Consider the following 22,457-nt stretch of genomic DNA (forward strand, 5'->3'; position numbering starts at 1 on the left):
ACAAGGAAATACTCTCAGATGATCACGTCTATTCCAGAGCCCAAATAATAGCTTAAATGTTGATCCGAAAGTTTATGTCACCTTCGCCGTTATAATTCCATTCCAGTTCTTGGAGCAACACGTGAAATTCTTCTCAGTTAAGATTTTTGCAGATTTTAAATATTTTATATTTTCACAACTGTCTTACTTCTTTCAATGTCTACGTCGTCGTCTTAAACTGTTGACAACAGCCTAACAACTTCGATTTAAAATTTTTTTTCAAGTAAAATATTTTACAAGATTCACGTTTTGCTTCTAAGATATTTCGTTGCCCCACCAAGCCCTTGGAGAGCGACTCCGTCAGGGAGGGATTTGGCTCCTCTCGGCTTCCGTAGCGTCACTAGGCAACTTCCGCTTCTGTCGGCCGCCTTGGCAGATGCATATCCGGTAGCGGTGGTTCAAGCGGCCGGAGCAAGATGGTGAGTGACTAAGGGTTTCGGCGGGTGGTGGCGGTGCGACGGGGTCGAAGCGACCCGAGACGAGAGGGCGAGGTGGCTCCCCGAGGCACTCGACCCGCCCGCCTTCCTGCCCGCCGGCCCGCTCTCCTCGGGGGCTCCCGGAGACAGTGCTGAGGTCCGCCGGGGCCGACCAGCGGGCCCGGACCGGGGTTCCTGGGGCCCCTGGCGCGCAGGGTCCCCCGGGAGGGCTGCTAGTGGGGCGGCGGAGCGGGTCAGGGCGCCCCGCTTTGCTCCTCCGTCGCCCGGGGCCCCGCTGACCGGCGCGGGGAGTTCCGGCGGGAGCCTCCCTGAGCACCTGGGACCCGTGCTTTCTGAGCCGCTCAGGTGAAGGGCTGCGCGACCGCAGAAGAGGGAGGGATTCGTTCCGGCCGAGGAGGGGAGAGCGCGGCGGTGGACGACCGCGGGGAGTGGGGGCACTTGGGGAAGGCATTCAAGACTGACGTCTTTGTGACTGGTGCACCTCGGAGGGGAATCTCCCGCTAGCAGTTGTTCGTTAGTTCATTCAGTAGGCAGGTGTTTATTGAGCACCTGCAACTTTTTTTTTTTTTTTTTTGGCCAAGTTCTGCTCTAAGCGGTGAGGGCGCAAGAGGTGAGAGTGATTGGCGAAGTCTCTGCCTTCATGGAGCTTACATTCTAGACAAGGCGAACACACACCCACCCACCCACCCACCCACCCACACCAAAAAGCAGACTTGCAATATGATGGCAGGGAACGGGAGAGAGATGGGTGGGTGGCCAGTGCTATATGGCTGTTTATAGAAAGGGATGGGATGGCTATTTTACATAAGGTGTTAGCAAAGGCCCCTCTGAGGAGGTGAGATTTGAGCAGGGGTCTAAACAAAATGAGAGTAGCCTATGCAGACATCTGAGGGGAAGGGGCTCCAGGCAGAAGGAATAGTTAAGCGCAAAGGGCCTGAGATGGCAGTGTGTTCAGCCTGTATCCTGAACATCAAGAACGCCGACCACATAGTCTTCTAGGTCTTGTAAGGACTTCGGGGGTAATGTTCTAAGCATGTGCTAGGTACTTTTCCAGCATTATTCTCCTTGTCACTGTTATTGTTATTGAAGTAGAGCTGGCACAGTGTTAAATTAGTTTCAGGTGGACAACCCAGTGATTGGACGAGTCTGTTCTCTGCTGTGCTCTCACTGTAGCTGCCATCTGTCCCTTTACAGTGCAGTGCTATCCCAGTGCCACTGTCTGTATATTTATGTGCTTTATGTGCCGTACCTTTTACCTTTTATCCCCGGGATTTATACCTTTTATAACTGGAAGCCTGTGCCTTCCATTCCCCATCACCCACTGTCCCTTTCCTCTGGCAGCCACCAGTTCTCTGTTTATGGATCTGTTTCTGCTTTGTTTTTTGATGCCACATACAAGTGAAATCGCGTTGTATTTGTCTTTCTCTGTCTGACTTCATTTAACTTAATATCCTCTGGGTCCGTTAATGTCACAGATGGAAAGATCTTTTTTTTTTTTTAATGGCTGAGTAATGTCCATTGTGTTTGTGTGCATTTACACGCCTCACCATCTTTATCCATTCATTTATTGATGGACCCTTAGGTTGCTTCCATATCTTGGCTACTGTAAATAATGCTGCAATAGACATAGGGTTATATTCCAGCATTTTCTTCTTATCCTTACAGTAATTATTATCATCCTCACTTTACCAAGGAGGAAACAGAGACACATTAAGTGGCTGTGCTATTACACAAACCCTGCCAGTCTTTGCTAGAGGCCATGCAGGAAGATATTGGTGTCCAATAGACCTTCGTGATTCCTGGCTACATCGCTGACAAGCTTTGTGAGAATAGGCAAGTCACTTAACATCTCTGGGCCTTGGTTTCCGTATCTGTAAACCAGGGGTTATGATTGTGCCAATTTCATAGAGTCTGTAAGAAGTAAACTAGATGATACCCTGAGAATGCACACTGTTTGGCATAGAGTAAGGGCTTGAAATGGGTATATTTGTTATTGTTATTTGAGACTGAGAAACATCTTGTAAAATGCCCCAGAAATGAAGAGGTTTATGACCTGTACAGGAAGATGCCCTCCTGTGGGGCCAGACTTGCGGGATCACGAGTGGTAGATGAACCTGGGAAAGGTTAGCTGCAGCCAGTGTGGCAGGGGCCACGTCTGCCACTCTAGAGTTTGGACATTACACCATAAATGCTGGGGAGCAGCTGAAGGTTTTTGAGGAAAATTAAAGGATCAGCTCCTTGTTTTACAAAGGAATAGCTGGATTGGTGAGGGGAGAAAATGCTGTGGGAAAGTGAGTGGGAGGTCAGAGTTGTGGATAAAAACAGAGATGGGTTAAATGAGAGTGAAGAACTGAACCAGACAGATTTACTTCAGAGCCCAGATTTTGTAACCAGGCTGGTAATTAAAATCCTGACCCTAATGTTTTCTTGTTCACTGGTGATACTGTATTGCTGAGGAGTTACTGTGAGTCATGCACATGCTGAGTGGTTTATGTGCCTTACCTCATCTTCAGTAAGGGGAGCTAGAATCATCCCCACTTTCTGGTTAAGAATGCTGAGGCTCAGGGAGGTGACCTGTGTGATGGAGTTTAAAGCTAGATGCATCTGATTCCATAGCCCATGTTCTTAGGCTCATCGCAGTTCCTCGTCTAAAAACTGGGAATGATAAACCCTACCTTGAAGGGTGGTGTGGAATTAATGAAGTAGTAAAGGAAAATGTCTGGTACAGACTTGGGCACATAGTAAGCACCCCACAAACATTAGCTGCCCCAGCCAACAGCACATTTCTTTAGGAGGTGGAAGTATTAAAGGCCTGTACTTTGGACAGCCTACTGCGGTATAACTAACTCTGGGAACCACAGTTTTTCAGAGCCTGCAATTACCTTCTTCAGAATAAAGCACAGAATTTTAAGAATCCTGCAGGTGGGGAACTATATTTGACCCTAACTCTTCTAGGTAACAATGATACATTGTTCTGTCTTGATAATTAAACTGGTGGTGTATTAATTTAGAGGTGCTTACGTGGAAGTGATTTGAGGGGACTGAGGGCTCCTCTATTCAAGGAAGTTCACTATTGTTTAAAATGCCACCAGCTTTGAGATACTGTTCTTTATTAAGCCATCCCTTGTAGCCGAGGGGTCTGTTTTAAAATCCCCAAATCCCACGAGTGTATTAATACACTTGAGTTCTTGATACCTTAAGGTGATTTAGCTTTTCAGGTTGGGAAGAAAGACCTGACTGAGAGCCCCAGGCTTCAGAGATGGGAGGTATGTAAGTTGCTTTTGAAAGGAAAGTCTCCTGGGTCTTGGTGTGATCTTAGTAAGGAGTAAACGATTGATAAATGATTGTTAAATAGGTAAAATGACTTAGCTTTGATGGCCTAATTTCATGAAATATACTCACTCAAGTAGTTTTATATTTATATTAAAGAATGTCAAGCTCTACTTTCCCCTCAAAAAAGGGGTGGTCTTAGAATCCCAGCCTCATTATGATACATCAGTTTCTTAGTAGACTTGTCCTTGATTTAAGATGCAAACAGTTGCAGGGCACACCATTGATCCACTAACAGCTTTTCAGGAAGAAAAGAAATTTCTACAATGCTAAATGTACATGTTGACTGCAAGGTACATCTTAAGTCCAGAAATGTTAAATGGTGTCATGGAATCATGGGAATATAAGGATGTTCTTTTGAAGTGATTGCATTCTGAATTTATACCTCTGATTTCTTTTTTCAGGGTCAAAGTCAGAGTGGTGGTCATGGCCCTGGAGGTGGCAAGAAGGATGACAAGGTAAATAAGCCAGATGCGTCTGTGATGTGAGTAAACATATCTTGTGCAACATATCTTGGCTCTCAGCTGAGAAGTTCTTTGGGGACTCGTGAGTGTCAAAATGCAAAATAAGTAATCCTGTAGTTTTTTAACCAGCCTGGCCTCACATACAGTATCCATTTCATGTTGTAGAAGATTGTTGACCTGTCAAGTAAGTAATTACAAATTAATGATTTTTATTTTTAGTTTCATTTTAGAGAGAGAAAGGGGGTGAGTGGGAGGAGAGGGGAGGTGAGGGGAGAGAGAGAGAGAGAGAGAATGAGAATGAGAATCTTAAGCAGGCTCCACACTCAGTACAGAGCCCGACACAGGACTTGATCCCACGACACTGGGATCATGATCTGAGCCGAAATCAAGAGTCAGATGCTCAAATGACTGAGCCACCTAGGTGCCCTGAACTAATGATTTTTTTTAAAATTTATTTTGAGAGGGAGTGTGGTTGTAGGACAGGCACAGACAAAGGGAGATAGAATCCCAGGCAGGCTTCGCACCAGCAGCATAGAGCGTGACACAGGCCTCAAACCCGCAAACCGTGAGATCGTGACCTGAGCCAAAACCAAGAGTCGAATGCTTGTTTAACCAACTGAACCACTCAGGCCCCCCACCCTGAATTAATGATGTTTAAATGTGTAAAATAACACTACAGAGTGTTAAAATAAATTGCCAGTAAATTAGTGTTTAATATCCTCAGATGTGAAGAAGAATTGTCTCATTATTTCAGCTCAAACTTTTGGTATATAATTCTGAATTCTGACCTCTAGTCCTTATTGAATAGTCTGTCATTGTGTATTGTAAAAAGAAAGATCAAGAGGTGTCAGTTAAGCGTCTGACTCTTGATTTCAGCTCGGGTCATGATCTCACAGTCCGTGAGATTGAACCCTACATCAGGCTCCGCCCTCACAGTAGAGAGCCTGCTTGGGGTTCTCTCTCTCTCTCTCTCTCTCTCTCTGCCTCTGATACGGACTCCCTCAAAATAAATAAACTTTTAAAAATAAAAAAATAAAAAGATCAGTTACATTCACCAATTGCAGAAGTGTAAACCTAGCTTTATTTGTAAAAGGAGTTTTTAATAGCATTCTGAAAGATCAGGAAAATTACAGCCCCGAGAAATAGATGATGGCCCTACAGAAGTTTGTGTTTTGATATGATTGGTATGGTTTTTGTTTTTTCCTGCTGTTCTAAAAATTCAAGGACAAGAAAAAGAAGTACGAACCTCCTGTACCAACCAGAGTGGGGAAAAAGAAGAAGAAAACAAAGGGACCGGATGCTGCCAGCAAGCTGCCACTGGGTAATGGTTCCTCCCTGCTGTGTCGGTTCCACGAGAGCCGTCTGTGTGTGTAGCGTAGAGGTCGGAATGCGGAGTCAGGAAACGGGGTGGCTGCAGCTCTGCTCGCGGGTGTGGCCCTACCTCTGGGCTGCGGTAAAAGCTGTGCTTTGGTGTTAGCAGTGTGCAGACGGTATACAACCATGTCTCGCTTAAACAGCCAGCTCCTCTGAGGTATGAAGAGTGTAGTTTGAGATTAGAAAAGTCAGATTGAGCTTCAATAACTTAGAAAACACGCTTATTCCCCGAAGAAATGGAACGCCACTGTGTTGGAACGTCCGTCTTGGGATTCCTGAACACTAGCTTTTTCAGTGGCTTCATACTGAACATAGACTGAGATTCAGATCAGGTGACCTGACCCAGCCCACCTCTGTCCTCAGCCCGTCACTCCCCTTGCTGTCGTTCACACGGCCCTGCCTTGTGTTCTTTGACTCTTATCCACATTAGGGCTTTTGCCCTTTGCTTAAAAACATTCTTCCCCCCCCTCTCCTTCCCATGGCTGCCTTTTTCTCATCACTTCGGCTTACATAACCCTCCCATCCCCATCTAAATAAGTCTCTTCCTGCTTAGATGAAATGATTTTTTAAATGTTGGTTGGTTAAGAATGAAAGGAATCCGACAATTTGAAAAAATGAATAATGAGTCAATATGGTATCGGTAAAGACTAGGTCCTCAGATTGCCAGAAGAGCATAGGAAGTCACATTACATGGGTCATTACTATATGGTAAGGTGATGTCTGAGTTCTGTGGGAAGAGGATGAAGTATTTAACATAAATGGCTGGCATATTTTATTTGCTGTTGAGGGAAAATGAAATTAGATCCCAGATGTAGTACAGATGTGAAAATAAGTAAATGAACAAAAATTCAGGAATATATTTAACCTCAGGGAAGGAGAGACATTTTGAGGAAACCTAGGAACCACAAAAGAAAAGATTGGCATTTTTGTCTATATATGCTAAAATTCCTGTGCAGCAGGGGACTTCAAGCCAAAAGAACGCAGAAGAGTGTGGAAAAAATGTTTGCCACCTATGTTAATACCACTGATATCTCACGGTCCTCCTACAAGTGGATGCTTTTGTTCTAGCTAGCATGCAGCATGTATTCTGACTGAACAGCACTTGTAGCTATTCTTATTAGCACCTATGGGGAATAAAACACCAAAGCAAACTATCTTTTGGGTCCTTGAGTTCTTTTTTTCTTATATATAAAGACAGTTCACTTAGTGTATGTCATTTTGTATTAGCTGTCTGGTCATGGAACTCGTCCCGTTTTTACCTGCTTACTTAGAACTGCCAAAGTCTCTCTTCCCTTTGCATTTAGGCACCTGCTTATTAGCTTATTTTAAGTCTTAACCTTTTTTTCTTATGAATGGACTTAATTCATTGCGAATGTCAAGCTCCACATACAATAAAACTTTTTCAATTACAGTGACACCTCACACTCAGTGCCGCTTAAAATTACTGAAGTTAGAGAGAATTAAAGACTATCTTCTCATGGAGGAAGAATTCATTAGAAATCAGGAACAAATGAAGCCTTTAGAAGAAAAGCAAGAGGTAAACTGAGAAATTACTGTAACTTTGATTTTACAAATTGACGGTTTTAGTTATTAAATAGAATTCAGTGAATAAGTGAAATTCAAGCAGTTGACCTGTGCAGGCTCTTATGAATCATAAATTAGCTGCCTTTTAAAAGCACCACCTGCTTTGTAAACGTAGTAAAATCTAGTAACTCTAGTAAAACTGTCAGCATTGTCTACTTTTTAGGTCTAACCCGCTTTTCCTTCGTGGCATACTCTTACATAGGAGGAGAGATCAAAGGTGGATGATCTGAGGGGGACCCCGATGTCGGTAGGAACATTGGAAGAGATCATTGATGACAATCACGCCATCGTGTCCACGTCTGTGGGCTCAGAACACTACGTCAGCATTCTCTCCTTTGTAGACAAGGACCTGCTGGAGCCAGGCTGTTCGGTCCTGCTCAACCACAAGGCAAGTTGCCAGTCTCGAAGCCCCGAATTAGGGATGCTTTCTCCTTCCTCTCAGATCCGCCTATTCGTGCCGTTCTGGTGACTGGCATTGCACTGTTGTAAATGGATTGTGTAAACCTCACGTCCCTGCAGTAAAACTTAACGTTCTCTGTAGGTACATGCCGTCATAGGGGTGCTCATGGATGACACGGATCCCTTGGTCACGGTGATGAAAGTAGAAAAGGCCCCCCAGGAAACCTATGCTGATATTGGGGGGTTGGACAACCAAATCCAGGAAATTAAGGTAGGTCTAGGCACGGGCTCTGGGTTTTTAGACTTTAGATTTCTTACTGCTGCCTCATTTAGGGTGCTTAGAGTTATTTTGCATATTTTGTTTTTTCTGTACTGATCAAACAGTAACAGAGCTTGCCAGTGTGCTCTTTTGTAGTTGTTAATACCGAGTTAGGTAATGGAAATAAATTGGGTGATTGTTGCTTCAGCAGCTGCAGCTTAATCCTTTTTATATGCAGCGTTTATTGTGTGTGTGAATATATAATGTTTCCATCTGTGTTAACTTCAGCTGTGGCCATCTGGAAACCTCCAGTGATGTGGGGACAGTATGAGTCGGGGGAAGTGCAGTGGTCATTCAGGTTGGCTGTGGGCCAGCCACCTGCACGGCGTCTTGTCTGTAGGGAGGTCATGCACAGCTGTCCCCGGTCTCCACCCGGCACCTCTCAGACAGCTCGATCTCTAGCCAGTGTGTCCGTTGGTGTAACAGCAATCAGAAAATCATCCCAGCTCCTGTCTGTAGTTTAAATGGAAAGGGTGTATTTTCACTTGAAGTTCTTTTGCTCAGGAAGAGCTTATTAAATGTTGCTCAAGGCTGGCTTCTGGAAAGTTAGAGGGAAATTGGGAGCAATAGGCAGGGGGCGGCAGCTCAGGCGGGACAGAGGTCCTCTTCAATGTGTCCTTGCTGCTAGAGGAAGTCACCCACAGTGTCTCTAACAGTAGTAAGTGAGGTTTTAGCTTATTTTTGTTGAAAGTGAGCTATATTCTTGACGCCGGTTAATGGATCTGGTAATTTTAGTAGGAAAGCGTTTTATTTTTACCAGTGTTTGTTTTCTGTAGGAATCTGTGGAGCTTCCTCTCACTCATCCTGAATATTATGAAGAGATGGGTATAAAGCCCCCAAAAGGGGTCATTCTCTATGGACCACCTGGCACAGGTACGTATGCTCCGTGTTTGACACTCTCTGGGCACTCAGCTGATCTCCTGAGCTGCAGTATTAGCTTGTTATAATTAATTCTTGAGTAATGATGCCACAATTCCTTAGTTTAAAACAAAGTTCTCTAAGCGGCATTTTGGACGTTTTTGGAATAAATACGGAAACATACCTATTACACAAAAGTATATTTATCTGTATAGTAGATGCTTAGAAACTGAATTGTCTCCGACTTGAAATTGTAGACTTAACAGACTTAATGTGTTAAAAACAGTAGTAGGAATTGCAACAAAAAACGAACACCAGTAGGCAGCCCCCACCCCAAATGCCTGCTCAGTGTGAATGCATTTACAGTTTCTTAGAACTCCTCTTGTATACCTCATTTACATGCTGTAAAACATAAGGCTTTCAAGTATTCATGATTCGGGATTAGTGTGAGTCTATTAAATATACTTTATAAGACAGGAAATAAACCAGGATGCTCAACCTCGGCTGTACACTAGGATCACCCTGGAGCTTTAAAAAATACCAGTGTTTGGTCCCACCCTGAAAATCCCGATCTGCATCTGGAGTGTGTGGCCAGACATCAGAACCACGGTGGGGAACCGCTGACTTAAAACCTATTCTGTGCTGTTCAGATTAGGTTCGTTCTCTGGTCCACTGGTACCGAATGAATATAATACTGTATACGTGGATGAAGATAAACACACATATATTTGGTTCACCGTGCGACTAGTTGACCTGAGTAAGTTGTACAGTCCAGGACTTAGTACATCGCTGTGTAAATTCCAGAGGAAGCACAGTTATTTGAGTGAATGGAAACCACGTTCCCAGGAGGATCCTGAGAGGACTGGGGACCGCCCACAGTGGAGGGACTGGGAGACAAGTGGAGATGAGCTCCAGAGGCATGGAGCTTCTGCAGCCTGTCCTCTTACAGCCCAGGAAATCAAGTATCAGAGAGGCCAGTGACCACTAGCCCAAGGCCGCGGTCGCTCTGGGAGTGAGCTGGCAACAGGGCTGAGGCTGGAAGAGAGGCCTCCTTTGGTGCATGTGCACTGCTGGGGACCGATCTGAGGAGCTGGGGTGAAGCACAGGGTGGTGGGCCTGACAGGAGGAGGAAGAAGCCGGTTCGGTGAGCCCTCTGGCTACTGCAGTGCCACAGCAGCTGGCCTTGGCCGTTTCTGGACTGAAAGATGCCACCCACTTAGAAAGGTCCTTTTTGTCTTCTGTTCACCAGCCCTAGTCGGTTCTCTCGGGGAGTCTCCGCACTTTAAGCCCTCTGTCTGTCTCACCACAAGGATGTCGTGGCCACATCTTGTAGTAAAGCTTAGCGCCTCGTCCTTCTTCCCACTTGAACTAAGTCTTCCGTGTTACTCCCCGGCAGCCTCCTCCCCTTCCCCCGCGGGCCTAAGGTTGGTCCTTTACCAGCCCTGCTCTAGCTGCCACCATGTCCTGACGCTCCTGCTTGGCCCTGTGCCCCTGTCCTCACTCACCATCAAAGGGGCCAAGGTCTTCCAGCCCTAAACTTCACACAATGGCTGCCAGATCTCTTGGTTTTGACCTGAAATAGAAATCTCAAGGAACGGGGCAGGACTGGAAATGTTTGAGATCTTCCCTGAGATTGGTGAGAGGAAGTTCCTCACAAGGACACAACAGAGACTGAGAAAAGTCTGAACTATCATTTGTGGGTTTCACTGGGAGCTGGCCCTGTCTCAGCTGAGCCTCGGGGAAGCCCAGCCAGCACAGCCACGACTCCTCGGGTGGCCCCGGGGGCTGCAGGCCTGGTGCTAAAGAGTGTTTCCTTAGGTCAGACCTAGGGTTCTCAGGCCGTTTTTCCATCACTGATTGTTTCAGAGTAGAGTTTGGATCTCAAACCCTGGTGGCATGCGTCGGGTTAATAACTTGCAACTTCTATGCAAGTTCGAATAACCCAGTAAAGTGTATTTTCTGACACTATGATGATGACTTTAGGAAGATGGTTAAAAATAATCAGAACGTTCTGAATTTCCTCTTATCTGCCTTGGAGAACATAATGTCAAGACACTGGAATGGCGGCATGCCTTTTCATCGGAGGGATCTGCCCGTTTTAGGTGGTAGTGACAGGGTTTTCAAGTTAAGACAGAACTTGAGGGTTTTTTCACTTTGTCTTTTTTTCTAACCTAAAATAGGTAAAACCTTATTAGCCAAAGCAGTAGCAAACCAAACCTCAGCCACTTTCCTAAGAGTGGTTGGCTCTGAACTTATTCAGAAGTACCTAGGTGATGGGCCCAAACTCGTTCGGGAGTTATTTCGAGTTGCAGAAGAACACGCGCCATCCATCGTGTTTATTGATGAAATTGATGCCATTGGAACAAAAAGGTACATTTTTCTCTTTGTGTCATTTAGAGGTAAAGACCTTGTAGCTCTTGTCTGGGAATGATCACGGAGCACTGCCTGCGTGGCCTGCACATGGGTTTGCCTTGTCTCCTTCTGTACGCGGCTGTGGATGCTTTAGGCTCTGCTCCGGGGTGCCAGGTGACAACCACCCGGGAGTTGTGACCATCTGGAGATTAGTGTGCAGCCATGCCTTGAGTTTCCATTCTGAGCCAGGCATCATCTGCACTCTGGGGACACAGCCATTGTCACAAGGCTTTCCAGGAGCTCATGGTTGGGTCGGGGGCTCAGATACCAAACGTGCAATCTGAATTACTGATGCCATCTCAGGCACAAAACATCTACAGTTTAAGTAAGATTATGTGGTGGTTGGGAGGCTGTGCTGATTTTGTTGCTAGAATTGAGGGCATCAGAGGTGTTTTTATAATTCCCCTTCAGCAGATCACTTCGGTTTTCAACCCTTCTCTTCTTTTTCAAAGATACGATTCAAATTCCGGTGGTGAAAGAGAAATCCAGCGAACAATGTTGGAACTGTTGAACCAGTTGGATGGATTTGATTCAAGGGGTGACGTGAAAGTTATCATGGCCACAAACCGAATAGAAACTTTGGATCCAGCACTTATCAGACCAGGTCAGATTTGCTTTTGTCCCATCACGGAGAATGAGTGTGTTTATATGTGTTCGTGTTTAAGTGCACTTTCAGGGGATTTAAAAGTGATACACATCAAGGCAAATACATTATTGAAGGGTAGAATAACTTCCCAAAAGCTGCGTTCCACTGAGGTAGTGGCTAAGAGCATGATGCAGTAGGTGTAGCGTGGCCCTTTTCATCGCAGTCTTAAGTTGTGACCGTTTCTCTTTCCCGTAACGAATGTTCTTTTTTCTGAAGAAATAGCTCCTATGGTAGCTCCAGTTAATTTCGCATTCGGGTAGCACCAAAAGCAGCAGTAGCTAGTTTGTGTGTTTCTGAAGGTACCAGAGGAGAGAGGATTTCTTTTAAACGGGATGAATTCAGACGTGGATATTTACAGAGAGCAGTGTTCACTTTTCAAGATTTGGACCCTTCCCACAAGGGAAGTTTCCCTCTGAAACTGCAGGTGTGAGGAGACAGGCTTCCCGAGCCACAGCGGAGCCTGGGGGGAGCCACAGGGGTGTGACTGGAAACCTTTTATACCCGCAGGCCGCATTGACAGGAAAATTGAGTTCCCCCTGCCCGATGAAAAGACCAAGAGGCGCATCTTTCAGATCCACACAAGCAGGATGACGCTGGCCGATGATGTGACCCTGGACGACCTGATCATGGCTAAAGATGACCTCTCTGGGGCCGACATCAAGGTGAGAACCTGGGCTGGACTGTACCTCTTAGCTGTGTGTGCGCGTGAGGACGTTTCTTCCCAGATGACCAGAATTAGGGCGAGGCTCGGCAGCACTGAGTGTGTGTCCAGCCTGCTTTGTATGTGAGGACCTGGGTTTCTGTCAGGTAGGGTTAAGTGCCACGGTCAGGTAGGGACGGCGCGTGTGGGGCCTTTTCACGCCGGTGCCCGCACTGAACTGCGTATCGTTGGCATCTGTAGAACTAGGTTAGTGTCTCTGTCGCTAACTTCAATTTAGAGAGAGTTTTTAAATTTTGCACCAGCTTTGGGAAATTTGAAGTCTTCAGAAAAGTTGCAACAATAGTAAATGCCCACATACCCATCACCTCAGTTCACCAAGTGTTACCGTTTTACCTCTTTACTTTATCATTTTGTTCACTTTCTTTTTTGCTGAACCATTTGAAATATCCTGAGGGTCATAACCAGATAGAAACTTAGTGCTGAGATTGTGGTTTTATCACATCATGTTGTGTGGGTTGTTTTACTTTTGGCAAGTGTTGCGAGACAATAAATGCAGTAAATGGGGAGATTTCCATTTAGCCAGAACGCATGCTCTCTCCTCAGTGTAGGTAGATGAACTGGACGTGTGCTCTGTTGCCGCGAAGTTTCCCAGTGTAACGGCAGCTGTGGCCCAGGAACGTGGCTCCCTGTAACGACAGTGGGGCCGTTGGCAGACCTTCCCTCCCAAGCCACTCCGCCAGGTAGACCCCGAGCCAGTCCTCCTCCTCAAAGCCACCTCAGATCCCCTGAGAAAATCATTAGAAGGCTTCAGACATTCACAAGATCTCCGCTTTTCCCAAATGGTTGAGGCAGTTTTCGTGTGGGCGTTCTTACACCTTATTTCAAAGTAGCTCTCTGAATCATTAGAACACAAAGTATTTCATTTTCTGAACATACTGTTTGTTCTTTCTCACAGGCGATCTGTACAGAAGCTGGTTTGATGGCCTTGAGAGAACGCAGAATGAAAGTAACAAATGAAGACTTCAAAAAATCGAAAGAAAACGTTCTTTATAAAAAACAAGAAGGCACCCCTGAAGGGCTCTACTTGTAGCAACCACATCTGCCTTCAAGGAAACGATCGGGGTGTCCCGACTCCTCTGAGGGATGAGGCTGGGAAGCCGCCCAGAGGAACCCGCGTTCCCGTTGGTCTTTCTTAGCAAAACCTCCCGTGTCCCTTTTTGAGCGTGGTGTGTAGGGTGCCCGCCAGGCTGCCTTCATGTGTTGGCCACATGCAGTGCTCTCCCCCCAATAAAGTGAGCGCCTCCTCAGTTCGTCCCGTTTCTGGAGCCTCCACGCCAGCCGCTCAGCAGCTGGTCCAGCATTAGGTGGACCAAGGCGTTAGGGAGGCTTCTGGGCGACGGCCAGGAGTGTAGACCTGAACACCTCCTGCCCTGCTCTCCTCCCCAGAGCCGGCGGCAGGGCTGGACAACAGCAGCCACAAAGCCAGCGGTGTCTGCTGTTTAAGCAACAGAGGCCGACTGTGTGGTTCTGGCTTCAGAAGGAAACTCAGCTTTCCCTTCTGGAAGGTCTGTGGAGCATGAGGGTTCCAGCATCCTTTGGGCAGGAAGGTATTGGCGCTGCTAAGCAAGGTTCCCAACAGGAATCTGCCCTGCCTGCTCGTTCTTAGGTTCAGAAAGCTAACCCCCCTCAAGGGTTCTCAAAACCTGTTAGAGCTCCCCCTTACCTTTCTTCATCCATTTCCGGCACCTCTCCCCTCTCTTGAACAGTTCAGTCTTGAAGCCGCGAAGGAAGCGGGGCAGATCGAGGCAAGCGTCCACTTGGCTGGCCAGCCACCTTCCTCGGGTGCCCTGACCCGCCGCCCTTCTCCCCAACCAGTGTCCGCTGGTTTCTAGGCAAGATTCTCTTCCACGACACGGGCTTCTCTGGATGAGATGCCAAAGAAATACAACTTCAGCCGTTCTAGAGATCAGGATAGAGTCAGCAGCTGTCCGCGTTTCTCTTAGAGCAGGACCTCAGGGAAGGTAGAGCAATTTCCTCCCAGTTCAGTGTCCTTAATAATGACTACAAGGCGTGTCCTTTTCAGAAGAAAGTGGTCTGAATGTGGATATTTACGTTTCGTTCCATTCATACCCTCAGAAATCAAAACAAGAATGTGGCCTGGCAGGTCTGGGTCTGGGCCTCTGTGTCACAGCCCCCAGGCAGGGGTGGGTTTGGTGGGAAGGCGCTGGCTCCACTCTGCACTTGTCAGATGGCCGCCTGCACACTCCCCTGCCGCAGGGGTCCTTTGGGCAGTGCCCCCCACACTTGGTGCACCTAAGTCCCCAGGGGGTCCTGTTCAAGTGCGGGCCCTGACTCAGAAGGGCTGAGGTGGGCCCTGGAGGCTGCACCTCTAACAAGCCCCCAGGTGATGCTCCTGGTCCACAGAAGGGAGGTGGCATCAAGAGCCTGGCAAATAATGAGAAACTTTTAAAACGGGAGCGAGGCCAGAACACCAAGTTTTAAACGGCTCTTAAGGGCAAAAGCTGCTCTCCTCACCAGCTGCGGGGAGAGGTCCGAGTGCTCAGAAACCAGACCTTTCTTACCACGACGGCAGGACCACCAAGGGTGCCAGTGGGGAACGTTCGTGGCCGGGCAGAGGAGTGGAACAGACCTCCCGCACGCCAGCCACGACGGGTTTAGTTTTCACTTGGCAGGATTCTTCCCTACGTACACAAATTCACATATACAATATGTAAACAATGGTTTTGTGTCCTTCACACATCCAAACAATGTGCAAGAGGTAAAAGACTGATAACCCAGACCCAAATTACTAAGAATTAAGAAACTTGAAAAGCGGAGGTCTCGTGACACATGCTCACACGCACGTGTCCCCGTCCTGTGCATCCCGGCTCCGGTGGGGGGGTTGGGGGCGGGGTAGGCGAGAGGCCCGGAAGGCAGGGCCCGTTCTCTCCTGGTCTAGTCCTCCAGCAGAAGCGCCAGCTCCTCGACGGGCAGGCGCACCCGGAGCTCCTTCTCCGTCATCAGGTCCAGGACCTCTTGCATCTCTTCGGGGAAGTGCTCCACGGCGTCCAGGTACAGCACCTAGGGCCAGGGGTCCAGTGCTAGCCAGCTGCCCCCACGCCGCCCCCCACAGCCTGCACTCCCCTTCGGCCTCACTGGGCAGGACGCCCAATTCACAGAAGTGGGGTGGAAGGGGTGAACTCCAGCAAAGCCTTCTCTTCCCGAAGTGGGGTCAGGACTAGGTGGACATCTCTATCCCCGTGTTTGACACCTCCTGACCGGGCTTTGGGACACAGACCCCAATGCTTTCAGGATCTGGGCTGAGCTTTGGGCAAATGATGGACCCCCCTTGCCCACAGCAATGCGCAAGGAAAGGAAACAATCAATCGCCCATCCGCTGAGGCTCCACAGGGTACAGCTGCACGATGAAAGGGTCTGGCATGGGCCCTGTCCACAAGGACACGGGAGAGGGGCGGGCACCGAGGCTTGGCGGGAAGGTCCCTGGGAATGTGCGGATCTCAGGGGCTCTGGAACTTACCTTTGCCCAGGGACAATTCTGAAGTGCTTTGTAGAACATGCCTTTGCTCCTTTCTTTGTTTCCTAAGGAAACCTGAGTCGGGGGGCAAATCACAGAAATGATTACTTGAAGCAGAGAGTCTAGGGCTACAGAAACTACTCTGTACTAATCCACCTGGGGGCTCGGCTGCAGTGGGCCAGCCCGTGGGGAAGGGCCGGTACCGCCACCATGGCATGTGTACCGTGACCCGCAGCACCAGGACAGGACAAGCACAGAACTGTAGAGGACACAGCTGGTGGAGGAGCAGAGGGCAGGGGTGTGGTGCTCGGGTGGATCCGGGATTCCGACGGTCCCTCCGGAGGCTTACGTACTCAGCACCAGCGCGGTGAACCAAAGAGGCTCTCGTACATGCTGGCCTCTCAATATGTTCTAACTTCTGCTAGCGGTCAATGGGAAAGAAGAAATGGCAGCGGAGGGTAAAATGCAATCCGGTGACCACCGGCTTGGGTGCCCCTGCTCCCTTTTCTGTTAGTAAGACTGACTTCATCGAGCCCAGGGCACCAGCGGACCGCTTTATACACTCTAGTTTCTTTCCCAATTGTGCAGGTACGTGACCAAAACACCCGAAGAATCTTGAAAATGATGGCAATTTCGGGGCGCCTGGCTGGCTAAGTCGATGGCGTGTGCGTCTCTTGATCTTGGGGCTGTGAGTTTGAGCACCATGTTGGGAGTAGAGTTCACTTAAAATTTTTTTAAAAAAGAACGAGGGGTGCCTGGGGGGCTCAGTTGGTTAAGTGTCTGACTTCAGCTCAGGTCATGATCTCCCACAGTTTGTGAATTCAAGTCCTACGTCAGGCTCTGCATGCTCCATACAGAGCCTGCTTGGGATTCTCTATCCCTCCCCAACTTGTGCTCGCTCGCTCTCTCCAAATAAATGGATAAACTTAAAAAAAAAAATTAAAAAAAAAAAGAACAAACTGTAATTTTAGCCAAAACAACAAGGTTCAGTGGCAAAGCGCTGGTTACTGTGTAGGGAGAACAGCACATTTGGAAGCGCCCCCCAAACAGGTTTTAACCTAAGTCCAAACCTCAGTGGGAAAAGTTAACTGTTTCCCCAATTCCTTTCTTCTCCCATACTCACCACGGCCAACAACAAACTGTAATTCTTTCCATCGTTCTCCCAAAGAAAATAAGGGAGTAAATCCGCACGTGCGCACACGCACCCGGAAAGGCACAAAGACACAACCAGCCAAAGCACCAGCCCTCCTTATGGAGCCGGCTCCCTTTGGCCTCTCCCTGCACACGCGGCCTGCACCCCAGCATTCTGGCCCTATTCTGATTTTTCTCCCGGGTTATCAGAGCCCTGGGAACCGTCCCAGATGCCTCAGGAGCTGTGAGAAAAAGTCCTGCTCTGACTCGGCTCTAACTCCCCCTCAGTCCAGTGCTAACCTTTCCAGAAGGAGAAATCCCACAAGGGCCCCCATTCTTTTCTCCCAAGTCAACAAGAGTTTTTTTGTCCAAAATCCGAATCTGGCTCATGGAAGAGCTTTGTAAAAAATACACCCGGTCCACCTCGCACCACCCATCTCTACCGACCAAGACGGGAGACGTTAGAACTGGCAGACGCGTGAGCCATCGCTTCTTACGCTTCAAGGTCTTTCACTTGCTGACCAAGGCTCGCGTGGTAACAGCGCTGGAAATGTTAGGGAGCGTCTCCTCTCCTTCGGCTGAGTGGCTCCTGTGGCTCCACCCACGGGAGCGGAGGTGCGCCTGGAACCCGTTCTGGCTGCTGCCTTGGCTGCACCCCCGGTTAACAGGCCACCACCACGAGTGCGCCGTGAACACCACACCAGCACCTGGACTTCTGAAGGTTTCCACGTCACACACGGGCATCAAAATACCAAATCTGAGCTCTGTGGTTTTTTAAATGTCACAAAAACACACAAACTTTTGCAGTAATTCATCTTGATGCCGACTTCCGCCCACAAGGAAGTGCCTATTTGTCCCCGGTGGGCCAGTAGGCGGCTGTCCCGGGATCACGCGTCCTCCCTGCCACTCGGGCCTTTCAGAGGTCGGGGGGAGAGGGGGATACACCCACATGAATTCTGAAATGTGCAAAGATGGGGGGAGGCCCAGAGCTCTCCTAATCCGTAACTTACGTGCTCTTTACACCCGACTCTGTCCTATGTCAAGTGGAAAAGTCCACAAACTTTGTCTTAAGTTACCCAGTGGAAACAGAGATAAGGAAGATCACTCCTGGCTTCTGAAAGCTACGACGTTCGTTACAGATCACGTGGTTTAGTAGCCTTCAGCTCAAACACTGAAGTGGCCTAGAAGCCTAGGTTTCTAAACTGCCATGCAATGTGGCAGTAGACGTGTTGTGGCAAATGAGGCCCGTTCCGAGGCCAGGTCCCGAACCAAAGGCAAAGTTGACTCACCGACACTTGAAGCCCAGGACCCACCCAGCAGCCCCCACACGCACAGCAGCAAAATTAAAGGGCACTGCACCATGTTCAATCACCACGGTACTTTTCAGTGAGACAAAGCTTCTCTGGAGAGGTCGTTGTAAAAGCGACATTCTAGGGTGACTCTTACCTTTAACGACAGAACAGAATCAGGATCTGGGAACTCTTATGAACAGATGGCAAAGAACTAAGGTCTCTTTCCAATGAAAGCTCAGACCACTTCCAAGTTGCTGACTCAACAAAATCAACTCCAAGAGATCCACAACCCGCGACCTCTTGCCCAGTCCTGAGACACCGGACGTTAGTCACCGGGGTTCCCATGAGGATTAAGCGAGGCCATGGAGGCGTGAGGGCAAAAGCAAGCCCCTGCCAGCTTTGCCAGGAGGTGGCGACCGGACGCCTCTAACTTCTCACTTGTGACGAAGCAAAGCTCGGCATAAAAACAAAAACTCTACATATTTGCTTACCAAAAAATTCAGGTACATCCTCCACAGTAAGGGGCACTGGCTGCCGTTGTCGCTCCGCAACGCATTTTCAAACAGGGCTCTGATGCGATGTGTCAAGCCGGTCTCGGGAATTGTGGCGTGGACCTCTCTACCATCTACCCTGCAAGACACAGGCTCACGTGACTCCGAGGCCACTTCTCGTACCCACGGCGCCACAGGAAGAAGAGGTACGTTAGTGACGGCAGACAGCAGCATCGGCAGGACCAGAGTGTGTCAGGGATGGTGCTGTCCCAGGTGTGGGGGCGCTAGGGGTGCAGAGTACAGACATGATGTGGCCCCTCCGAGGCCAGAGGAAGGCAGCGTCCAGGGTTGTGTGTTTTCTACACCAGAGTCTGCCTAGACATCACCCGCAAACTCCTTGCTCTCTGTTTTCTAAAGAAAGCCTACCCTCTGATCAGCGGAATGCAAATTCTACCTTATGGGGAGGAAAGTCCTTTCCATTTAAGGAAAATAGAGTGACCAAAATCCCAACGGAAGAAATAAAAAATGAAGTGAAACACTGTTCAGAGGCAACTCTGAGTAGCCAGCTTCTACGAGGTCAGGGTGAAGCGACAGCAAAGATCTGGAAGGAACAATAATGCCTAAGCTAAGGTGTCCCCAAGACCACCGCCCGACGTTCAGACACAAACACTGTATCAAGAGGTAACAGTTAAGCCTGATACTATTACCATCTGGAACAACAACAGAGACTGGTAATTCTTTCCCGCTCCCTCTGGACTCAGCACTCACCTCAGCGGCCCCTCCGAGCAGCCCTAAGAGGCAGGCTCTCAACTGTTCCCACGTTACAAAAGGGGAGCCCGTTAGAGGTGACTGGACTTGCCCAAGGCCACACGGCTGGTAAGTGCAGGAATTGGGATCTGGATCCAGAGTCCTACTCCAGGCCCGGGCTCTTGGTCCATGTGCTCTTAGCACAGCTCCTCGGACAGCCGAAAGCCTGACCGTCACCGCCCACACGCCATAAGCAAGGTTCAGGATCCCAAAAAGCACGGCCTAGGGAGGCAGCCACGAAGGCCCCTAATGAAAGCTGTGGCCACTTGCAAGGCTCTTACTCCTCTTTCCACAGGTCATCCGCCATCACCCGGAACATCCACGGCGGGCGCTCCAGCCCCGGCCCATACTCACTTCCGGATCCCTGGGGCCCAGCAGGGCAGTGGGGACCCGGCAGGCGTGCCCCAAAGGTCTGTGGACACACGAACAAGATGTCCGTACTCACCTCTGAACACTTTCCACCAGTCTCTTCCTCATTTTCTCGGCCTCGATCGCAAACAACCAAGGCTCCAAGAGTTTGGTAGACCTGGTGACCGCGTCGAAAAATCTTCTGGTCTCACTGGCTGTGTGGGACCTGCTCTGAATCTGCACGTATGCCCGCCAAAGCACCTGGTTGCCTGGGTACAACCTTAACGCCTCGGAGAGAGCCTGTCGCAGAGGAGCCAGGGGGTAAAGGCTGACTTTCGTGTGGAACCTGAGCAGGCTCGTGTGCATCAGCATCACGGCCTCCAGCGCACCGTGGGGGCCCTGGGCGCGGGCACCGTCCTCCGGGTCAGAGCCCCCTGGGGGAACAGAGCCCTTCAGTTTTGCGAGCACCTGCTCGTACACCCGCACGGCCGCGTCGATCCCTACGGTCAAGTACTGAAAGAGCATGAAGCATTTCACCAGGCTAGTCAGGCGGTCGAAGGAGTTGCTGGGAGCCGGAGCAGACACACAGCTGTCGCCCAAACAGTCCTGCAGCGCGTGTTCGTACGCCTTCCGAGCTTTCAAGATGTGAACAGCCAGCGCCTGCCCGGAGTAGGGCCCGCAGGGCCCCTGCTCCGTCAGCCTGGTCAGTACGTGAATGGCTCGTGCCGTGGCGGCCCCTCTCGGGTCCGGCAACAGCTCCGCCTCCAGGCCGGCGTAGAGGAGGCCAAGCTCACACAGCTCACGGTCCCTCAGGTCTCTGCCCCCCGCCATGCTGAGAGCCGCATCGAACACCTTCCTGGCGTCCTCGGTGTTGCCAAGCAGCCACTCCAGATGTGCGTACTGCTTCCAGAGGCAAAAACTGTTGCGGTTTTCTGGCTCCTTCAGGAGATTTTTGGCTAGTTTCTTGCAGTTCTTTCCCTGTGACTTTAGCCTCTTCTTGTTTTTAGTGTGCAGACACCAAATGACCTAGAAGTAAAAAGAAAAGGACTCCCGAGTGCCCTGGGATTTTACGGCAACCCCCCTGTACCGTCAGTGTTAGAAAGCCACACAGGTGTCGACACTTCCCGCCTTTCTCACATGTTTGGTAAACCCTGAGGCTCCCTGAGCTGGGAAACAACTCAGGATTGTACCGAGGCCACAGGCGCCCCCACACGACTGCATCCAAACCTCTATAAACAAGGCTCGTACACCCTGAGCAGTCTCCTCCCGTGAGAGGTGGCCACCACATCTTATCAGACAGATACAACCTGGTGTGTGGATGGGCAGCTCAGGCGTCAGAACCGTGGGTGTTAAGATTCACCACTGACTGGTGACCAGCAGAGGGCAGAAGAGCTCACCCTAGACAAATTTCTAGCAAACGGATATGAGGAGCAGGGTCAAGTAGCTTATTTTATCTATTTTAATAAACCCCGAAATCCTCTAACCCCTGCTTACGCTTAGGCCTGGCTGTTCACACTAACTGCTCCTATAATCTCAGACATCTGGCAGCAGAAGTGCGAACACAAACGGCCCCAGTCACTGGCAAGCTGCACCCTCCTTCCTCCTACCCACCCCCGCGGCCCCTCAGCAGGGGCAGCCACACACCAGGGGCCTCTGGGGTCCCTGAACAAGGAGGTGGTGTGGCCCAGTGCTCCGAGGAACACCAAGAGCCCCGTGATCATGTACGAAGCCCCCACGTGGGGTGGAGGAGGCCAGAGTTACCTTCTCGATCTCGTACCGTAACCAAGAGAAGCAGAGCTGAGACCTCTCCCGGCCTGAAAACAAAGGCATCACAAGGTGAAAGATGTTGCGGATGAACTCCTCGCCCTCTCGATTGTGACCCCGGGTCCAGCGCCGGCGGCCCAGTGGGTCTGAGCAGCCAACACAGCTGACACCAGAAGAGGAAAGGTTGAGAAAAGTCAGTGGCATTTCGTCATGAAGCCCGTCATCGAAGATGCTGTTCTCATCCATGGCCAGGTAGAGGCAAGAGGCTGGAGGGCTGAGGCCAGAAGGCACGCCCAGGAACTGCAGAAAGGCCGCAACCAGCTGAAACTGAAGATCCTGGCTGGAAAGACGGATCATAGACTGGGCAATGTCATCAAACAGCACCTGCAAGAGAGACGAGATGAAGGGGCCTGCTCGGGAGCTCGGTTTGCCTACTGTGACAAACAGGGCTTCATGACTTTCCCCACAGCTCTTTTTACGTCGATGTGCTAATGACTCGATATTATTCAAATTAAATTTTAAACAGACAAGAGCTAGGTTTCCTGAAAGATACAAAAAAGTCAGAG

General features: G+C 49.3%; 2 protein-coding genes across 5 annotated transcripts in view; one reads left to right on the forward strand and one right to left on the reverse strand.

Annotated features, from left to right (window-relative positions):
* Nucleotides 1-360: 360 nt before the first annotated feature.
* Nucleotides 361-13,830, forward strand: PSMC1 (proteasome 26S subunit, ATPase 1). The gene is made up of 11 exons (XM_015087856.3): nt 361-458; nt 4,211-4,264; nt 5,495-5,591; nt 7,057-7,181; nt 7,431-7,616; nt 7,770-7,898; nt 8,723-8,819; nt 10,985-11,174; nt 11,669-11,820; nt 12,370-12,524; nt 13,479-13,830. Exons 1-11 carry the CDS (start codon nt 456-458, stop codon nt 13,611-13,613), a joined length of 1,323 nt encoding a protein of 440 aa, XP_014943342.1. The 5' UTR covers nt 361-455; the 3' UTR covers nt 13,614-13,830.
* Nucleotides 7,032-22,457, reverse strand: part of NRDE2 (NRDE-2, necessary for RNA interference, domain containing) — a 53,931-nt gene continuing 38,505 nt past the window's right edge. For 2 of the 4 annotated variants that reach the window (XR_003422692.2, XR_008299607.1), the window contains 6 exons: nt 21,889-22,275; nt 20,225-21,153; nt 18,973-19,111; nt 16,062-16,133; nt 14,247-15,604; nt 7,032-13,209 (listed from right to left, as the gene is read on the reverse strand). Coding sequence is in view for 1 of the 4 variants with exons in the window: in XM_027066404.2 (XP_026922205.2) it covers nt 15,479-15,604; nt 16,062-16,133; nt 18,973-19,111; nt 20,225-21,153; nt 21,889-22,275 (1,653 nt within the window). In the remaining 3 variants the exon portion in view is untranslated. Of the gene's footprint in view, nt 13,210-13,556; nt 15,605-16,061; nt 16,134-18,972; nt 19,112-20,224; nt 21,154-21,888; nt 22,276-22,457 lie in introns of those variants that run through there. The other 2 variants (XM_027066404.2, XR_008299606.1) reach the window with 2 other exon arrangements.

The sequence above is a fragment of the Acinonyx jubatus genome, chromosome B3, assembly GCF_027475565.1.
Source record: "Acinonyx jubatus isolate Ajub_Pintada_27869175 chromosome B3, VMU_Ajub_asm_v1.0, whole genome shotgun sequence".
NCBI classification, from domain to species: domain Eukaryota; kingdom Metazoa; phylum Chordata; class Mammalia; order Carnivora; family Felidae; genus Acinonyx; species Acinonyx jubatus.

Bases quoted from the DNA above. Each gene is read 5' to 3' on its own strand.
- PSMC1 (XM_015087856.3), top strand. The intron at 8,820-10,984 runs GTACGTATGCTC...AACCTAAAATAG, and splicing joins CTATGGACCACCTGGCACAG to GTAAAACCTTATTAGCCAAA. The intron at 12,525-13,478 runs GTGAGAACCTGG...TCTTTCTCACAG, and splicing joins TCTCTGGGGCCGACATCAAG to GCGATCTGTACAGAAGCTGG.